We start from the raw sequence: 16,143 nt of genomic DNA, 5'->3' as shown, positions 1-16,143 counted from the left end.
CTTCTACAACAAGACAAGGATCCTAAATGGACCTCTGTCTCTTGCATCTTTCTGAAAAAATTTTTTCAATAAACTGTGTTTTTTAGACCTATTTTAGGAACATGAATTAATTTCACTCCAACCAGTCGCAGCAGATGGCCCCGCCCCTCCCTGAGCCTGGTTCTGCTGGAGGTTTCTTCCTGTTAAAAGGGAGTTTTTCCTTCCCACTGTCTTTAAAGTGCTTGCTCATAGGGGATCACATGATTGTTGGGTTTTTCCTCTGTATGTGTTATTATAAGCGCCTTGAGATGACTGCTGTTGTGATTTGGCGCTAGATAAATAAAACTGAATTGAACTGAATTGAATTTAAAGCAACAAATAGTTGGAAAAGAAATCCTACATCATAACAAGAAGATTTATCTGCTGCAGACGGCACGATTGAGCAAATAGGAAGTTAATAAGTTTCCAAATCTGACCAGAAGTCCGCTGCTGTCTGCCTATATTTCTCAGTGTTTACGTTACAGCACTGCACCTTCAGAACAGTTTTCCTTATTTCTCTTGCCTTCTTCCCTCTCTTCCTTCATCAGATCACAGTCGATCAGAGTGTGACCTGTTATCTCCCGGCTCTGAACCCAGTGACAGTGCCCTCTCTGTCAAAAGCCGCTCAGTCCCCGGCCTCAACGAAACGGTAAGCGCCATCATCCCACCCCCACTCCTCCTTCACACTCATCACACATTTGATTTTTCAAACAAACTCATAAATCTCTGAGTGGGAAATTGCCGCACCTAGATTTTTTTTTCCCTCTGTTGCGCATTTATACATGATGTGGTTACACACTACAGTAAGCTCGGGATCCGTGGGCCGATGAACTCGACACGATGCGTCAGATGTGGGACTGAATGTTAATTTCACTTCAGAGCTCACTTCAAAGAGCATGACAGGCATCTAAACAGATGTAGGCCAAAAGCAGGTGGAGGATGTGATGGTCAGTGTCGGGCTGCTTTGTTTGTTTTTCAGCGAGCAGCAAACAGAAAAACTCTCAAATGTTTTTTTTTTCTTTACCTACTCATCCATTCATGCACTGTTCATTGTAAAAACAACCACAGTGTGGTTTTGCTCGTGAAAATTTAATTACCGCTCTCTGTCCGGTCCTGTCTGATTAAATTTATGGAAGCTGCCTGCATCCACCCACACAGCTGCCGCATGGAAAACTGCACAGAGCACAAAGACGCTCTGGCCGGCTTCTCGCGTGTCATCTCCCGTGTCATCTCCCTTCTGACTGAATCCGCTGTCATCCACAGGAGTTTTCTGACGACGACGAGGACATCGATGCCCTGATGTCAGCCCACAGCAAGATTACGAGCAGACGCCTCAGCAACGCCGTGTCAACGGTAACACCCGTGCTAGATCACTCACAAAATCAAATAGTAATAGGAGTTCCCATGTGGTCAAACAGGTACACGATTATGCTCCGTATGCACACATACCGTGCGCTCACCGCCAGATGTGTGACTCAGATGTGTGCGTTCTAGTGTTGACTGTGCAAACACAGACTCAGCTGTGTCACGAACACCTCCTGTAATAGGAAAGCTTAACCCTGTTTCCGTAAACTAAGTAGTCGTATGGAGGGAAGGGTCACTGCTTTGAGGCGTGCAAGTGTGTTTATGTAGGTTAATGATGTGCGCTTTGCGGGAAATATGTCATCCATATGTAAATACTGAAAAGTGGAGATGTGTGTTTATATGAAAAGCTAAGATTTGAAGCTGCACCCATCTATATTTCAAACTAACAATGGAAGTAATGTGAGGCCTCTAATGAACTCTGAGGAATGATCTCAATCTGCAGTCCTGCAGAAGCATTTCGAGATGATCGTTTTGTGGAAGTGGAACGGCGCTCATAACACGACATTAGCATAAAAATGGCTCCCCTGTGAGTTCTGAGGCATGATGACTGATTGTTTAATCATGTGTAGTTTATCAAAGTTCCAATAAAGAGACTAAGGTGTCAGATTTTTTGCATTTTCTCACTCGTCATGTCCGTCACGTTGTCCATTTCAAGCCCAAACAAGATACACTATAATCACCAAAAGCGGAAAGGGAAACTAAAAGCCTCTGCTGTCCTCTAGATACGAGCTGCAGCTGTTTTTCTTTTTTTCAAGCTTTATTGAAAACAAGACAGCCATATCTCACTCTGTCTATTTACACTGCAGTTGATCCATAGCACCTATCTCACAGGTGTGGGATGACACCAGCCTATACGTCGTCTGTCATCTGTCAGCAAGAATATGACATCATAATTACCTGATGTAGCCCAGCAACCGTTTTATCAGACTACTACTGTGTAGTCTGATAAAACGGAGTTATTATATTTTGTTTTCTTTAATTCGTTTTCAAATTTCTCTTTACCTTTTAGTTTTTCTTTCAGTTTCGTTTTTATTGTTTGAAGATGTTTCGTTTTAGTTCAGTTTTTATTGGTTTTAGTCTTTTGAAATAAAATGTCACGAGTACAATTTAGGAAAATCACTTCAGGTATTACAATAAAAACAACTATTTAAAAGCAGTTGACGGTCAGTCTCATCGACATCCAGAGTCTCAACAATCACGTGCATCAGAGCGTCATCATGTAAATTGTAATAAAGTTTTTGCCACTCTAACGAATCTACAAACAAAGAATATTACCTTTAAATTATATTTTCATTTTCCCAATTTAAACTTTTTGTTTTGTTTTGTTTTTTCAGTTAACCGAAATGTTTTTTCACATCCAGTTTTAGTTTTTAGTTTAAAATAACTTTGGTCTGAATCTGTTTTTCGTCCACCTGTTTTCAACCAAAAGCCTTTGAACTGAAGAAGAGAGAGTGGGCTCTTAGAGAGGGCTGAGGCCTGGAGCTAATGTTACGTTTTTCAGACAGAGGCCGGACCGACTGGCTGCTAACAGGCAGACTGAGACAAAGAAGCATCTCTTTTCTCCAGATCATGCAGATCTGCTGTAGTCAAGCCCAGAATACAAATACAGAGTTAAGTTTCATTTAATATCAAAGCGATAGTGTTTTTTTTACTTAATTGCTCATACATTTACTTGATTAAGATATGCATATTAACTTCTTCAGGGGAATCAGTCACAGCCAGCTCTAAACTACTTTGGCAGAAAAGCAGTTATTTAAATGTCGAGATAACAATCTTATTCATGACTCACTGCGCTCTGCTCGTCTCCTTTGTGAGCGTGTTTAGTTTGAGAGCTGGGTAGGTAAATGGATGATATGGCCAGCCTGTTTGACAGTCGATCTTTCTGTTACAGTAGCAGTCACTAAGCTGCTGTTGGCAGTATGAATGGAAGTAGAAGGTGGTGATGAGATGTGATGCAGATAGTTCGCTGTCACTGACTCGAGCTCTAATATACTCTGCCCACTGCTGTGATTCACTGCACAGAGGGCTTTTGTGGATAATGAAGGCACAATGAGCTACTATTAGAGGCATTTAATGGTTCCCATGATCTATGACATGTTTTTTTTCCTTTTTTTCGGTTTTAACGAAACCTTTTTATTTTCTGGTGAGGTAGGGGGTAAAGGCGATGTGTATAAATATCATAAATATCAACTAAACTATACGTTTATTAGACTTTTAAGGAAATAGTAGTGGTTTTTTTCATGACTGTAGCAAACTAAAAAGCTAGCCAAGTGCGTACATGTGTATGACACAGATACCCGCTGATCAGTGCTGAGGGACATTAGAGTAAAATACTGTTATTGCACTCATTAGAACTGAAATACAGGGGTTTTTTGTATTGTCATTATTTTCACTCTAATGGTTGATATTCACTCATCTGCCACTTTATTAGGTACACTGTGCTAGTCTTTTGACTTCAGAGCTGCTTTGATTCAACAAGGTGCTGGAAACATCCTCAGAGAGTATGGTCCATGCTGACATGATAGCATCACACAGCTTCTACAGATTTGTCTGCTGCACATCCAACTAAAACGAAGCCAAACTAATATGAGCAGTGCTAATGAGCAGTTATTGAAAAGTTAAATATTTAAATCTGCAACGATTTTTAAAAAGATGGTTAATAGTTTAAAGGGTTATGTCCCATTTCTTTCTCGTAGCAGTTGTCTATCCGTTGCATATTTTCAGATTTCACAGCTGGACGAGTTGGTAAATCTGTGATTTCTAACACACCAGAGAGCTCAGTACTCACTCTTTCCTCTTCTATCTTTCTTCATATATGTTTCTGCCTCTTTTATAAATAGTCTTCCACTCCTGGATCAGAAAGAAGGTGGGGGTACCTCAATGTCCCCGACTCAGATGCTGAGACTGTAAGCCTCTCCTTTGGTAGTTGTGCATGCTTTTATTGCACATTCACACAGTAAAGGTGCCGTAGCAAAGCACCAGAACCTAAATATTACATGCAGGTTTCAATAATATATAGAGAATTTTCATGAATATACCATAAGATGATATTCTGAGTGTAACTGCATGCTCACTGCATGGTTTTGCTCGTACTTTTCCTTTTTTCTGTTGGTGCTTTAATTTGGTGCCCCTTGCATTTAACAAAGCCATTTGTCATGCTGACTTCCTGCAGGAAATAAATGAGTAAGACTTTACAGTAGAGGTGGGGTGAGAGAGCCAACGTGGCTCAATTCTGGCTTCTGGAGTCTTTTGCTCCCTGGATAGCAATATTATTATCAGTGGATTATGCCAGTTTTATCCTGTCTGGAGCTACAGCAGTCATGCTTTTAAAGACATGTTCCAGACATAATTACCTGCTGTGATTGCAAATATTTTTTTTCCTCAGAAAAATAGGTTTGGCAAGAGTTCAGTGTGAGGGGGAAAATTGTGATGGTGAATGTGGCATAAAAATGTTACTGTTTAATTTGATGGGCAAACAGTGAAAATTCAGGAGGAGCAGCCACCCAAGTCAGAATTTTACCGCTTTTTAACTTTAAAAAAAAAAGTTCACTTTTATTATATTACATGTTTGCTAATGTGGCTTTTATTTGATGGAGCAGACCTAATTTCTATGACAGTTATAACCCTGTGGATCTGACTATTTAAGCTGACGACCAACAGCAACAAGTGTTCTTCAAGCAAAGTCACATCTCTCTACACTCTCAGTTGACACAGTTTGCTGCATTCACAGGTCTGATGTGACTGTGGACTCGACATCTTTAATGTTCAGTCTCTGAAATTTCCAAAAATGGCAACAAATGCCGGTTAAACTTCTAAAAGATTGGCCAAGTGACAAATTCTACAGAGTCTACACGCTGCTACATGTCACGCATCCTTACATATGTCTTGACATTTCCAGACAGAATATAAATGCTTTTTCTCATTTATACCCCCTGAAAGCTTCACGTTTTGCACTTCCCTCAAACTTCCAGTGACAGCAATGATTGACGTGAGCCTCAGTCTGAACATTGTGCAGATTTTCCTCCTCTTTTGTTCATCGTGTTTTGTTTCCACTGTATTTCATCACTTCTCTTGCGTCACATGCTCCCCTGTCTCCCTTCTCCCCTCCTTTATCGTCGCCGTCTCATATCTACGCCTTTATCTCTCACCTTGGCCTCGTAGAGCAGTATAAACAGCACGATGAGCATGTACAGCGAGACCGGTGACTATGGCAACGCAAAGGTGAGCGGCGAGATCCTGCTCAATGTCAGCTACAGCTACAAGACCGGCGCTCTCAGTGTCCTTGTGAAAGAATGTCACAACCTGGCAGTAGGAGATGAGAGGAGGCAGCGCACAGATGCGTAAGAGAGCACGCACGCACACACACACACAATGGCGTAAGAGGACTCCGTTATAACCTGCTGTGTGTTCTTGTGGCAGGTATGTGAAGACTTACCTGTTGCCAGATAAGTCCCGACAGAGCAAGAGGAAGACGAGCATCAAGGCCAACACCATTAACCCTGTTTTCAACGAGACTCTGCGGGTGTGTGAGAGGAAAACTCAATGAGAGCTAGAGAGCAATGAATTAATACGTTACATCATAAAACGACATTCAGTTGATCTTCTCTTGTGGGATTTTTTTTTTTTTTTGAACTTCCTCTCTCTCAGTATGTGATCAGCCACTCGCAGCTGGAGACACGAACCCTGCAGGTGTCCATATGGCACCACGACCGGTTTGGACGCAACAGCTTCCTGGGAGAAGTGGAGCTGGCCTTTGACGCCTGGAAATTCGATTGCCACATAGAGGAGTGGTACACACTGCAGCCCAAGGTGGCAGCCTGAATCAGCACATATAGTGTTTTTCAGCTACCTCGTATAAATATGAGCATCTGGTTTATTAGTGTGTGTGTGTGTGTGTGTAGGTGGAGGGCAGTATAGACGCAATGCTCCAGTATAAAGGAGAACTAACTGTTGTGTTGAAGTACATCCCTGAAGGAAAGAACGTCACACCGACTGCGGACCAAGTACAAGGTATGTTCATGGCTGTCATCACCATTAAACTTTACAGTATGATATACTGTATATAATAAGATTTCTTGACATCTGGAGTACATTGCTGCAGATGTTTTGTCAGTCTGTGTTGGCAAGTGTGCTGTTCTATGCAGCAGTCTGCTGAGAACGCAGCATCAGAAACAAGGATGCAAGGAGACTGGACAAACTAGTGAAGAAAGCTAGCTCTGTAATCGGAGCCAGACTGGACATGCTGGGGGAAGTGGTGGAAAGATGCACACGAAAGACGTTAAAAGCCATCCTAAATAACTTTGATCTCCTCCTTTACAACACCTTTATGAAACCAAAAACCATCAGTACTGGAAGACTCTGCTCTCTCTGTTGTAAAACAGCAAGATATAGAAAATCATTCGCACCCACAGCCATCAGGGTTTCAGTTCTCATACAAACCGCAGATGAGCTGTCAGACATTTGAATTTCCCTCGGGGATCAACAGAGTTATTCTTCTTCTTCTTCTTTGCTCCTTATTAGTGACATTTTAAACCACAAAATCAAAAACATGTTTGTTATATTTAAAACTTTGAAGTTCTGAGGGTCTGAATAATGTTTGACTGCACAACATGAGTTTGTGATAATGAGTGACCTACCAGTGAGTTGTTGATTTGCTAATGAGGATAAATATATATTTGCCCAACCCTCTTGGATCTAAATAAAATCCTTCTTATCCCCGTCTGACCTGAAAACATTGTTTTTCGCTACTTTCAGACGTTCCCTGGTTTTTATCCCCAATTACTGCAGCGCGACTGCTCGACTGCTGCCCAAATGATTAGAAAACAGAAACTGACCTCCTGTTTGTGACTAGTGAAAAATATTCCTAGACATCTATAAAGCACTGCATGGTTTTGTAGAGCAAGTGGTGTTGTTAAGGTTGGTGCAAGCAGAGGATTGTCACAGGGGTCAGGGCTGAAGGAAATTCTTTGATATTTTTTTTTCTATATGACCCTTTTTAATCATACAGACGTGTACAGACACACGCCCCCCCACACACACGCACACACACACTCTCCAAAACTAATACTTGTCTTAACCAGATGCATGTATGGATCAGGTCTGGTAAATCTGAGAAGGAAGGAATGCAGTGGGCTAAATCACAGCTCTAAACTAGGGGCTGAAGTCCAATGTGCACAATAGCTGCTATAGCTGAGACTTTTTGGGGGGGATTAGTGTGTTCTTTTCTTGTGAAAATCCTGATAAGATGACCACCTGACCACCAGATTTTATCACTACAGTACACAACATCTGTTTGCTTGCAACCAGGTACATCTTAGGCTCCTGAAGGTACTCATCTATATCGTGGAGTGTCATTATGTTGCCTAGCAGCCACCTACCAACAGATAAAGAGGCCCATTTGTAATTTATGCTCCTGTAATGTCTTATAAAAGCATTGTATCATTTTAATTTCACAACATCTAATTGATTTCAAATGCAAAACTTTAATTATGCAAGCTATTTTGTGTTGAGATTGCATTGCCTAGCAACCACCTAACACCTGACAAAAATTACAAACCAAACAATACTGCATCATGAGCATGCAGTAGTTATTTAAAATGCGAAAAATGCAAATGTCCAAAATATTGAACAGAAATGGAAAAACTACGTTTGTGTTCTTACACCAAAAATATCCACTATGCTGTCTGCAACAGATGATGCTTGTGTGGATTTCATCACACTAAGTAACATAAAAACTGGTTAACATAGGTCTTCATTTTAAAGGTGGGTTTAAATTGAGGCTTCCATCATCTTTCACTGACCACATCTCAGAAGAGATACGAAACACTTCCTTTGTGAAACTTTTGCTCTTTGCTGGCTTATATTTATAATAATAAAGCATGTAACTATGGTAACTGACGTGGTCATGTGTGACATGTGGCTGCATGGTTTTCATTGCTGTGGTTTGCATGAATTAAATTTGTATCCTGAAATTCCTGAATAAATAAAACATGAAGGGCCATATGCTTTACAAGCATGAGTCACTACTTTGTAGCTAGTAGGGATAGATATTATTGAACTTAATGCCTTTATTGATTCTGCAAAAAGGTGCAATTTATTTATTGATTTTTTTTGTGTAAGTCAGTGTGCACAGGTCATTGATATCTCTTTCTTACTGTTATGACTGATTTTATTTAATTTTGTATCTAATGTTACATATACATTATAAACTTTCGCTTGCACATGGATTCATTTGTCTGCTTTTCCTACCAACGCAGTGAAAAAGAGTTTTCTGAAGGGCAAAAAGACGAGCCCTTTAACTCTGCCTGAAGGGGGCATGGTTGAGCTGCTGGTCAAAGGAGCCAAAAATCTCACTGCTGTCAAGTCTGGAGGCTACTCGGATCCTTTTGTGAAAGGGTGAGACACTGGTTTATGAATTTGAATGAGGTAATGAGGTTTTACGTCAGAGTAGGCACAGCTTTTATGAAGCACACATATAACTTACAAATGTAAATGATCTAAATGATATTTGACGTCTCATTTCAGAAAATGTAATCTATTTTGGCATTTACAGTGTGTTATTCTTCAGTTTAAAATCTGGCACTAGTTGTAAATCCAAATCATGAAGTTACATGGACACAGTTTAAGACAACAGGACTAATTTTTCTGCCTCTGTAGTCACTTTTTTACTACTTCTGAAGCTGTTTCATCTCTTTGGGTCAGTCTTGCATCTCTTGGAGCATCTCATGTCTTTTTTTTGTCGTCCTCTGATTTCTTTTCAGTGACCGAATTTTATTTATTTATTTATTTATACCATTTTCCCCTACCAGTATATTGATGCAGTATGGAAAATGAATGATAGTGGACTAAATTGTGATTTCTTAAAAAACACAGCTTGAGTATATGCTAAGTAACTTCTATCCTTTTTCTTAGATACCTCCTCCCTGATAGCAACAAGTCAACCAAGCACAAGACCGTGGTGGAGCGACACACCGTGAACCCACAGTGGAACCACACCTTCACCTACTGCGGCCTGCAGCCGGGAGACCTCAACAACGTCTGCCTGGAGCTGACTGTGTGGGACAAAGAAACTGTGTCCAGCAACGTCTTCCTGGGAGGGGTGAGGCTGGGAGCTGGTACAGGTAAGACTGTGTGGCAGGAAAACAAAATAATCTGGTTAGCCAGTGTTATGAGAGAAGGAATTTCCATGTATTTTTTCTGTTACAGTCAAAATGTTGCAGAAAATGTTTTATTATTTTTTAAACAACTCATATGTTGTATATCTGCTTGAATGGATGCTTTTATTTATCACATTAATTAAAATTTTCCTGTGAGCCAAAGTCAGACGTATTTATATTTATTCATAATTTTGCTACAGTCCTGTCACATCCACAGTGTAACAGACATTTTCCCATTTCAGCCTACATTTTAGATTTCCCACACTTATAAATATACTTTTTTGTTTTTCGGACTATGTCCGAGATTAGAGTCACAGGCATTATTTCGACATATACTGACATCACTATTTTAAACTCTGCTCGAATTAAATGTAAACATCCATATGTCTGTACAAAAATAAGGACAGGTATTATTGGTGTATGAGGAAAAGAAAACTGCCTCATGCAAACCTTACTCTACTAGTTCTCTTCAAGCACATGCACGGTTTGCACATTAAGCAAAAATCATAAAGCATATGGAAATCCTATTAACTGTGGGCTGTCTAGTTCTAACAAAGTAAAACAAATGTGTGTGTTTCTCTCTGCTCCCATCAGGGGAAAGCTATGGGAAGGAGGTCGACTGGATGGACTCGTATGGGGAGGAAAAGCGGCTGTGGCAACGAATGATTGAAAATCCTGAAGTCCCTCATGAGTGCACTCTGATGCTGCGATCCAGCATGTGCAAGCACAATACATGAACCCAAACGAAGCACAGCTAGAGAAAAGACTGAGACTGGAAGGGAGAAGGGAAAGAAGTCGTCTGAAGGTGTGAGGAGGAGCTAGAAAAGCGGAGCGGTCAAGGGGTAAAAAAAGAAGGCAGTGAAGGGGTCAGGACTCAGAATAGGAACCAAGCCCATGCCTCTCCCTGCTTCTTTTCTCTTCAGATCCCTTCTCCCATCCACAGGAGCCAGTCATGCCTTACAAATTCATTCACATGTGCCCCTCAGCCCTCAAAAGCATCTAGTCTTGACCAAACACTGCTGTTTATGGAAAACCAAGTGCTGTATTTAACATACTGTACCTTCTGAATAAGCACAGGGTGACTCCCAATATGTCCGCCTGTGTCTCTGTGAGTCATTTCTGCATGTAGCGGCTGGAGACCATTCACAAGGCATTAGACGAGGCACCGATCAGTTATAAATAAATGTGAACACTCCCCTTATAAACAGCAAAGCTGAATCCTGTTTTGAAGCACATGGGATGTTGAGTTCATCCCCTCAAACAGCTGCGTACAGGTGTAGAAAGTGACTCACTCTTACTACTGTGCTGCTCAAGTACTCAAGAAGTACTTTCACTTGAATTTACTTCTTCATAGGCTTTCTTTTAGATTAAAGAAAAGATTAGCAACAGAACACTTGGAGAGATTTAAATTACATATGCATACATATAATTTAATAAAATGAGAAATAAAATGAAATTTACTTAGTTGACATTGAAATAGAAGAGCAGGAAAAAAGTCACTTTTGAGAAGCTGGGTGTAGCTGGGTAATTTTTCCATGGATAGTATAGCAATAGAAGGATGTTGTGAATCCTGTACGTTCATTGTCCCCATAGGATGTACCCTCAGGATGATAATGATTCCCTAATATTCCCTTGGGCTTTGCCTGCTGGAGGAAGGTTTCACTTATCCTGTAAAGTGGTTATATCAGTGTTCAAAACTGCTGTGCTGGTGAATCATGAATAGTTCCTGGTTGGCGCATCCTAGTGAACCCAACTTTCTCAATCAGCCGCTCAAGGGTCGCATTTGAATTTTGAATACAATATCTTCAACCTATAAATTGTGTGAACAAAATGTTATGGCATTCATAACCCTCTTAGAATTCTCTTTTAATAACTCTTGCAATCTGAACATTTGTTTAGTGCCCCCATCTGGTCAGAACAAAGTGCTAATTTGCAAATGTTAGCATGCTAACACAGTAAAGCTAAACATCACACTATCGGTATGCTAACTGTAGCGTTTAGGTTTGCTGCTTGCATGGCTGTTGTCCTTTTAAAGTGCATCTGCACGGGAAGCGGTTTGCAGTAAAATGCTACAGCAAGTCAATGACATTTGGCAACTTTAAGCTACCATGGGTGGAGGAGGGGGAAAACACTGCCACAAAGTTGATGGGTACTGAGACAAGCTTTCCTCAACTTCAAGGCAAGTGGCTTAAGCAAGTACTAAGTAAATTAGAGGGTTAACTAGTAACCACATATAACCCTAACCCTTACCCTGGAATTTATGCGTCGTTTACCAAAACGATGGGTCAAGCAAATCGCTCCCTGTGTGTATGCAGCTTTATGCTAGGTTCAGACGACACTATGGCCTTTGAGATTACGCCGTTATAGACTGAAATTATTTGACCAGTAATAGAGGTAATTTGTGCACATTGCTTGAGTTGTCCGTCATATTGAATGTCATGCAACCACCGATCATGAGTAAAATCTGTATTCCCCAACTGGTTTGCAAGTGGTTGCTGGATGTTGCTGGGTAAAGTCTCAAAGAGGCTGCTGCACCAAAAACCTTGCAATTGCCTTGGCTGTTAGCAGGGTGTCAAGTTGGGCTGTAATTTGTGTGAAAGATGCCTTCTTGCCTAGAAACACTCATTAACAACTAGCGAAGTGCTAAATAAACTTTAGAAAATGCAAGGCAAATGGAAAACCCAGAACCTTCACCTTCAAAGTAAAAGTCAAAGGTGCAACTGTTGTGGTTATTATCGCACTTTTCACAATGGCGCTACCACTCAGTGAGTAGCTGGCGCGTCTCTGACAATAACTACAACCTGAACAGTCTGTTAGCAACCAAGGCAACAAACACAAATACATGTTCTTAAACAGGTCAAGGATTTTTGCTGTCAACTGGTAAGTGCCATCAGTCTCTATGGCTGTGTGACTCGGGCCTTATTCACTTGACCCTACATTGTCGCACGAACAAAACAGCAGATGTAACATGATTTGGAAAATGTCACTAGCCAGTAGTTTGCATTCTTTCATGACCTGTGTGATGCACACAATGCTTGTCTTCTACCCCAACCCCTGACACCTTTCTGCTGTTTTGTAGTCCAAACCTGACGTAGTCCTATTCTTTGAGGGGGGAAAAAGAAAGTTGCTTTGTTTTGTTTTTTTTTTGTTTTGATTGACTAATTAATTACAGATTACCCAGCTTAGACTAGCTTTGATGTAAATTGCTTAACACTGTATCAGTGTGATAATAGAAAATGCATGGTATTAGAGAAAAAGAAAAGATTATATAAAGCACTGACATTGTCACTTTACTCCTAGAAAACAGTTATTTGAAGTGCGTTCCCAGCAACCCCTGAGAAGGAGGCTGTTTGCTAAGAGTGAGTCAGCACTGAGGCGAGCGCCTCCATCTCAGTAATGAGCCGGTGACAGTCGGTGACCTTGCCCCTGTCGCCCGGAGCTCTGTGGTCCACCGTCATGCGTTGAAACGCACAGTTAACAAAAACTCATCTCAAGATAAACTCCGTAGAGCAATTCTTTATGTGGAATGCCAATTTTGTCTGCTTGTCCTCTGAAAACGTCCGCTCTCAGCTCCCAGTTTGACACCCAGTTATAGTAATAATACATGTGTTAACTGTCCAGCATACATGACAAGTCGTGCAATACCCAATTACTGAGAAAACTCTTGATGTACAGCATGTACTCTCTGTTGTCTGGTTTCCATGCATCAGATTCACTGTTTGAAAGCCTATTTCATCCCAAATGTGTTACGAGAATATTTTGAATTAAACACTCTTTCCATACACTGTACCCATTTTAGTCTTGATTTTACTTTGGCTCAGTCTTAAAAACGTGTTCATTTATACGTTCAGTCATTGTTTGACTCATTTTACCGCAGATTCCTGCATCAGTGCAGTGTGCCATGAAGGCACTCGGCTTGTGGCACTGCTTACGTGTTTCCTGAGATCTGGTTCAGGTGAGTTTGGTCAATCAAGTGCAATGACAATATGGTCAGCAAACCATTTGGTGGCAGTTTAGGCACTGTGGGATGATAAGACCTGTTTGAAAGGGAAATCAGCATCTACGTACAGCTGGAAACATGAAGTGCTTTCCAATCTCCTTTTTGATGGCTGCATCGATTTTCATCCACTTTGTTTTATCACGTTCAACCAACACCAGCAGATGACCTGGAAACTTCACACTGGACTTTATAAACACTTTATAAACACTTGTTTTCAGAATGCTTCTGTACGTGCAGCTATCAAACAACATATCCAATAAAGAGCTCAACATCGTAACAGGTTTAATTCTGTGGCCTTAAGGTCACCTAGAAAGTGGAAAAATATCCCCATAGCTGGGTCTGGGTGCAGTTTCCCCCTCCAGGGGCAAGGGTACCTAGACCCGGGGCTTAGAGTACGCTTGGGGAGTGTGATTGTGTGTACAGTGTCTATTTATGTCTGTCTCCACGTTGGGTGATTGCTGAGTAATTGCATATGAGAGCATGAGGGTGGGAATGGATGTTTGTATCTGTGTGTGCCTGTTTGTTTGTGTCTTTATGTCAGGTTGGGTATCAGACGCCACCTCTCTGGGGACATCTCAGGCCCTCCAAGGTATGGAGGCCTATCTCCCCTCACCACTCCCCCTGCCAGTGGCCGACGCCCGCAGACATCGGGCGGTTCTTTGTGTCCGGGGATGGGCGTCCAGGTACGCACCGGCTCACTCCTTGTGGCTGCTTGTCGGAGCCTGGAGCCTGGGGCTCGCTCGGACCTCTTCGGGGGTGGGGTGCCCTCAGCCTGGGGCTTGGTCACTCTGGCACAGCTGGCTGCCGGCGGAGCTCACGAGCACGTCACTGCAACCCCCCCTGGCTTCTGCTTCGTGACTGGTGAGTGACCCCTCATTTGGGGCTCTCCTCAGCTCTTTCCGGGATAGTAGAACGGTTGCCCCTCCGTTGGTCTTCCTTGGTCTCGTGTGCTCTGAGGGCCTCTGGATGTCTGGAGCCTGGATCTCCTCCATACCTGCTTCATGCCCAGGAGGACGGGGCTATGGCTCCCCACACCCTCTAGGAGATCATTACATGAAGGAACCTTTTAAATACAAGCGCGCTCACAGGTGTACACACAGGTGCTCACAGACACAAGCTACACCCTTTTTAGCTCCTACCTCAAAGCACACTGTGCAGTGTCGATCCTACGTGCCGCACAATACAGGGAGTGCAGAATTATTAGGCAAATGAGTATTTTGTCCACATCATCCTCTTCATGCATGTTGTCTTACTCCAAGCTGTATAGGCTCGAAAGCCTATTACCAATTAAGCATATTAGGTGATGTGCATCTCTGTCATGAGAAGGGGTGTGGTCTAATGACATCAACACCCTATATCAGGTGTGCATAATTATTAGGCAACGTCCTTTCCTTTGGCAAAATGGGTCAAAAGAAGGACTTGACAGGCTCAGAAAAGTCACAAATAGTGAGATATCTTGCAGAGGGATGCAGCAGTCTCAAAATTGCAAAGCTTCTGAAGCGTGATCATCGAACAATCAAGCGTTTCATTCAAAATAGTCAACAGGGTCGCAAGAAGCGTGTGGAAAAACCAAGGCGCAAAATAACTGCCCATGAACTGAGAAAAGTCAAGCGTGCAGCTGCCAAGATGCCACCAGTTTGGCCATATTTCAGAGCTGCAACATCACTGGAGTGCCCAAAAGCACAAGGTGTGCAATACTCAGAGACATGGCCAAGGTAAGAAAGGCTGAAAGACGACCACCACTGAACAAGACACACAAGCTGAAACGTCAAGACTGGGCCAAGAAATATCTCAAGACTGATTTTTCTAAGGTTTTATGGACTGATGAAATGAGAGTGAGTCTTGATGGGCCAGATGGATGGGCCCGTGGCTGGATTGGTAAAGGGTAGAGAGCTCCAGTCCGACTCAGACGCCAGCAAGGTGGAGGTGGAGTACTGGTTTGGGCTGGTATCATCAAAGATGAGCTTGTGGGGCCTTTTCGGGTTGAGGATGGAGTCAAGCTCAACTCCCAGTCCTACTGCCAGTTTCTGGAAGACACCTTCTTCAAGCAGTGGTACAGGAAGAAGTCTGCATCCTTCAAGAAAAACATGATTTTCATGCAGGACAATGCTCCATCACACGCGTCCAAGTACTCCACAGCGTGGCTGGCAAGAAAGGGTATAAAAGAAGAAAAACTAATGACATGGCCTCCTTGTTCACCTGATCTGAACCCCATTGAGAACCTGTGGTCCATCATCAAATGTGAGATTTACAAGGAGGGAAAACAGTACACCTCTCTGAACAGTGTCTGGGAGGCTGTGGTTGCTGCTGCACGCAATGTTGATGGTGAACAGATCAAAACACTGACAGAATCCATGGATGGCAGGCTTTTGAGTGTCCTTGCAAAGAAAGGTGGCTATATTGGTCGCTGATTTGTTTTTGTTTTGTTTTTGAATGTCAGAAATGTATATTTGTGAATGTGGAGATGTTATATTGGTTTCACTGGTAAAAATCAATAATTGAAATGGGTATATATTTGTTTTTTGTTAAGTTGCCTAATAATTATGCACAGTAATAGTCACCTGCACACACAGATATCCCCCTAAAATAGCTAAAACTAAAAAC

General features: G+C 42.0%; 1 protein-coding gene across 4 annotated transcripts in view; it reads left to right on the top strand.

Annotated features, from left to right (window-relative positions):
* The window catches only part of sytl5 (synaptotagmin-like 5), a 44,963-nt gene extending 31,635 nt beyond the window's left edge, over nt 1-13,328 (top strand). For 3 of the 4 annotated variants that reach the window (XM_026144491.2, XM_026144489.2, XM_080291074.1), the window contains exons 8-17: nt 567-667; nt 1,282-1,371; nt 4,224-4,289; nt 5,545-5,723; nt 5,803-5,905; nt 6,031-6,192; nt 6,285-6,393; nt 8,640-8,778; nt 9,295-9,503; nt 10,134-13,328. In XM_026144491.2, the coding sequence (XP_026000276.2) occupies nt 567-667; nt 1,282-1,371; nt 4,224-4,289; nt 5,545-5,723; nt 5,803-5,905; nt 6,031-6,192; nt 6,285-6,393; nt 8,640-8,778; nt 9,295-9,503; nt 10,134-10,276 (1,301 nt within the window). In that variant the 3' untranslated portion in view covers nt 10,277-13,328. The remainder of the gene's footprint in view (nt 1-566; nt 668-1,281; nt 1,372-4,223; nt 4,290-5,544; nt 5,724-5,802; nt 5,906-6,030; nt 6,193-6,284; nt 6,394-8,639; nt 8,779-9,294; nt 9,504-10,133) is intronic. The other variant, XM_026144492.2, reaches the window with a different exon arrangement.
* The last annotated feature ends 2,815 nt before the right edge of the window (nt 13,329-16,143 follow it).

This window comes from Astatotilapia calliptera, chromosome 16 (assembly GCF_964374335.1).
Source record: "Astatotilapia calliptera chromosome 16, fAstCal68.1, whole genome shotgun sequence".
NCBI lineage: Eukaryota > Metazoa > Chordata > Actinopteri > Cichliformes > Cichlidae > Astatotilapia > Astatotilapia calliptera.
The sequence above is the reverse complement of the archived record's forward strand: the minus strand, read 5'-3'. Positions and strand labels throughout refer to the sequence as shown.